Source organism: Phaseolus vulgaris, chromosome 3 (assembly GCF_051622355.1).
Source record: "Phaseolus vulgaris cultivar YP4 chromosome 3, ASM5162235v1, whole genome shotgun sequence".
Taxonomy (NCBI): domain Eukaryota; kingdom Viridiplantae; phylum Streptophyta; class Magnoliopsida; order Fabales; family Fabaceae; genus Phaseolus; species Phaseolus vulgaris.
Window position 1 is genome coordinate 7,439,778 of NC_143500.1, and position 4,468 is coordinate 7,444,245.

General features: G+C 30.9%; 1 protein-coding gene across 1 annotated transcript; it reads right to left on the reverse strand.

The window, feature by feature from the left end:
* Positions 1 to 952: 952 nt before the first annotated feature.
* On the reverse strand, positions 953 to 2,079 carry LOC137839006 (transcription factor MYB106). Its single transcript, XM_068648136.2, has 3 exons — positions 1,947 to 2,079; positions 1,676 to 1,805; positions 953 to 1,577 (listed from the first exon to the last, which is right to left on the reverse strand). Exons 1-3 carry the CDS (start codon positions 2,077 to 2,079, stop codon positions 953 to 955), a joined length of 888 nt encoding a protein of 295 aa, XP_068504237.2.
* Positions 2,080 to 4,468: the final 2,389 nt, after the last annotated feature.

A 4,468-nucleotide genomic window follows, 5' to 3' on the forward strand; every position in this document is an offset into this window, starting at 1 on the left:
ATTCCCTTTGGATATGATCTCCCATTAATTGCTTTTTTTTAACCATTATTCTAGTGTCACTATCATGATTCACACAACTCCCTTCTCACGTAAACATGCTTTCTCCTACTTCTGCAACACTTCATGGTTCCCCCAAAAAACCTCTAGTTAAAGCATTCTTTATAACTATTTTCCTTTATCGATTTAAAGTCTCTGTTAGTTTTTGGTTGTGTGTAATGTTATGTTTAAGTGCTTTCATTGGGTGGTTTTAACAAGGTTACTGAGTCTTTCTTTTGAGTAGGACAGTTAATATGTATATAAGTTGGATCACCCTTTAAGTGGTTCATATTTATTTATTTATTCTTTTTTACTGATAAAAAAAATCACTCAAATGCAAACAAAACATGTATATAAAGATGATAGTAACATGTAACACCCTGAATAGAACTATGAAATAAAAATTAATTTTAAAAACAAAAAATAATTAGTTGATATATTAACTAAATTAATTACTATTTTATAGACTAAAAAGATTTATTGATATCTAAAGTATATAATTTAGAAATTAATTTATAAATTTTATTAATAATAAAAACTACCGTATTTACCATAACTTTTTAATCTATAAATTAATATTTAATTTAATTAATATAATAAATAATTATTTTTTATTTATAAAATTAGTTTTTATTTAATGATATTCTTGTATTACTATAATAAAAGTATAATTATTTGTTTCTGGATAACAAAACCATCTTGTCACCTATCTTTAAAGAACCCACGCAAAATCAGTAAATAAAAATTAAATTACTAATTAGATATATAATGATAAGCAGGTGAGTGAAACACAAACTTAAACAAAGAAGTTACAAATCACACATTTGTAATATGAAACTGAAAATCCCTACAATAAAAAGTCACGCATTTTGTTTGAACCACACATATTCTTAAAGAAATGGATATATTAGACCTTCTACATGGAAGTAAACTCATTGAACAGCTCTTCAATACTCTCAGACCTTGCTGTTCTAAATGCTTCCACAGCCAGCATAATGTCATCATCTTGTAAGTTTGAAACATAGCCTTCCATGACATTATTGTCAGCCTTATATGTAAGTAAACTTTCTGTGTTGGTGATTTGTGGAATATTAGAAACTGCAGGAAGCTTGGGAATGCTCAAAGTGGATACAGATGACCTAAAATCATGATTTGTGGTAAGCACGAGGGCATACATGTTATGCACTCTCTTGTGTTCGGTGGACACTGAATGTGATGAAAGACAAGGTTGAGTTGGAATCTTGCTTAAGATTAGCCCAGAGAGATTTGAGGATCCAGATCCAACTTGCAACATAGATCCTCTGGCTTCAGTTTCAAATCGGGCCCTCTCCCACTGAGCCACGTGCGTGATATTGATGGTGTCCTTGGACTGGTCTTGGCCATCACCACAGCCTTCAAATGTGTTCTGTTTTATTGTTTTGTGGGTAATGGTAATGGGATCTAAGCTCATTCTGATGAGTCTTTTCTTGATGTTGGTTTTCCAGTAGTTCTTGATCTCATTGTCTGTTCTTTGGGGCAGGTGGGCTGCTATGATGGACCATCTGTGCATGCAATAGAGAAACATCATTAGCTTCTCAGAAATTCATTTGACTTACCAACAGGAAAGTATCAAAACCAAAAGAAACTAAAAGGTCATCACTTGTTTCCAAGAAGAGCATGAAGTTGAATAATGGTGTGTTCTTCCTCCGTGCTGAAGTTTCCTCGTTTTATATCAGGTTTGAGATAGTTAATCCACCTCAATCTGCAACTCTTTCCACATCTTTCAAGACCTAGATGTGAATCATACATGTATACATGTAACAAATAAAATCTGGATATGTACTTCGATTCTTCAATATCAAGAACATGCACACTCATCGATTGATATAGAAAAAAAAAAAAAATAGGTACAGAGAAGTTGTATACATTACCCGCTTTGGCAGGCACAAAATGCCAGTTTCGATGGCCATGCTTCCCAACGTAGTCGAGGAGCTTCTTGTCTTCTTCTGGTGTCCATCGTCCTTTCTTCAGCCCTAGCTTCTCACAATATGCCTTCCTTCCCATTTTTAATGCCAAGCTGTTGTAACATGTAACATATAGAAGGATATATAGTACTAGGTTATTATTATTATTCTGTAATAAGTGTAAATAGTGTACCCTATATGAAAACCATAACCTTAAATAGTTATCTGTCATCTTTAAGAATATGGGAACACGATCAAAGTGGTAGGTCCCTATACTCAATGCTCCCATACCTGTTTCCCTTTTCGGTCCTTTTCTTATTCTTCAAAATGTTCTTAAACAGTATCTACATGTTTATAATGTTTTAATTGACATCTATTCTATAATTTTTATTTATATATTTCTTTATTTTTATAGAACTTTATTCCTACAAATTACAAAACAGTTAAAATTATAAGTTTTAAGTAAATCTGTTGCTGTGACAGATCCATCACGTACATAAATGGTGGTCTTACGATGAAATACAAAACAAGATGAGTTGGAATGAAGGAGTAAAGTTTCACGTATCTTGTTTCCTTAAGCAGAAGTACATTTAAACAGTGTACTAAACATAATCAAGGAAAGAAATCTTCTTCCAATGTTGATTCCTTGATAGATTTTCATGCAGATTCATATAGCACCTGAGGACAAACACAATACTGCCTTAACTTGTCCTTCCGATATCATTACTTTGGCATATTCACAATATTTCATATTTAATTAAGAGTTGCTTGCAAGTATTCATGGATAATTCTATTGTTCATCTTTCTTCATTTCCTACGTGTTTTGCATTATTTGCTATTACTTGTTACTAAAGTTGTTGTATTTAAATGCACTCACATTTAAAAAAAAATCAATATTATTTTAAATAGAATAGTATTATATATTGTAAAGTTGTTACAATAATTAATACTCAATCATTTTTTTATACTCTTTATTTTTATTTGTGTAATTATATATTTATTTATTTTTTTCTTTTGTATATTAATAAGTCACATTTTTTTGTGTTTTTTTAATTAATTGCATTTTATTTGAATTTGTTTTGATCATATTTACTATTTTAAAATTAGTTTTGTACTTTTTCTAAAATAAAATACTCTATAAAAAATGAATTAAAAATGATTTTTTGTAGCTTATATTTTTACAAGAATAGTCTAATGTAATGTTTTGACTTCTAGAGAGTTGATTTGAAGCTAAAATTGATCTAAGAATCATGAAAAAAGTTGCTTAATAAGGGAAACTTTGAAACATAGAGATAAAATGACAGAAAACTGCAAAAATGGACTCTAGATAATCAACCATTCGTTGGAAATAGGTAGTAGGCGGTCAACAATAACAATAACAGACTTTAAACGGTCAATAGTGCTTGAAAAGATAAAGTTGCAGAAGTTAGTTAGGATGTAACCGATAATTGGGGGTCACTAACTACCAAAGTTGAAACTCAAATAGAACTGATTACATAGTAAAAAAAATATAGATAGTTAGACAGTGAAATAGGTTAGTTTAGATTTTTGTTGTTTGTTTTCTGTTTTTATGTTCCAGTTCTAATAATAAAAAAAAATTCATCTTCTTCTATGCTTTTCTCCATCGTTTATTTTTCTCTTTACGTTCTATGTTTTGTAATCATTGTTTGAAGTAGAATTTGGTTTTAGAAATGGGTAATAATGGAATGAAAATCGTTTTAGACAATGTTCTATGTTAGTGTTTTCTTTTTTAAAATCTTTTCGGGAATCTATTTTTGACTAAAAGTAGATGTTCTAGGAACATACAAACCGATTGATTGCGTTTTCTTCAATAATAAGTGAATGTTCAATTGGATCCAGAATGAGAGGTGTTTGAATGGAGCTTACATTCAATTCATAGAGTATCAAACAATTAAAAATGACAATTAAACAATACTAGAGTGAGAGAAGTACACATAGATTTATACTAGTTCACCCAACAACAAGGGATACTACAAATATTGGATAAGCAGTAGCTCATGGATTTGGTGGTGTGGACATCTTGCACATGTCTCTTAAATCTCTCGTAGTACTCGTAGAGACTCTCTAGATCCAGTTGTATGATCCCATCTTCTTTCAAATTGTGGTAACTCTGGATGCAATGAAGATTTTTTCTAGGAACATCCTTTTTAAGCTCTCCTAACTAGGGACTGATCCAACTGGAAGGTAGTACAATCAGTTTTTGTTGCATCGTGTAATGAGAAAGGAAACACCTTCAACTTTATGTATTCCTCTGATACTCTAGATGGTCTCGTGGTGGTGCATATTATATGGAATTCTTTCAAGTGTTTGTGTGGATATTCACCTGCAAGACCATGAAACTTTGAAAAAAGATGGATTGAACCAGATTTAAGCTCACATTGAACATTTAAATCAGGATATTGAATACATAAAGTTTGTATATTCATATCAAGTGCATCAAGCTTTCTCAAAGTTCTTTCAGCAATGGT

What these genes read in the sequence shown, in the direction of transcription:
- LOC137839006 (XM_068648136.2), bottom strand. Translation starts at nt 2,079, where the DNA reads ATGGGAAGGAAGGCATATTGTGAGAAGCTAGGGCTGAAGAAAGGACGA. An exon ending in TTTTGTGCCTGCCAAAGCGG is followed by an intron (nt 1,806 to 1,946) that starts GTAATGTATACA and finishes ATTCACATCTAG; the next exon opens with GTCTTGAAAGATGTGGAAAG. An exon ending in CATGCTCTTCTTGGAAACAA is followed by an intron (nt 1,578 to 1,675) that starts GTGATGACCTTT and finishes TTGCATGCACAG; the next exon opens with ATGGTCCATCATAGCAGCCC.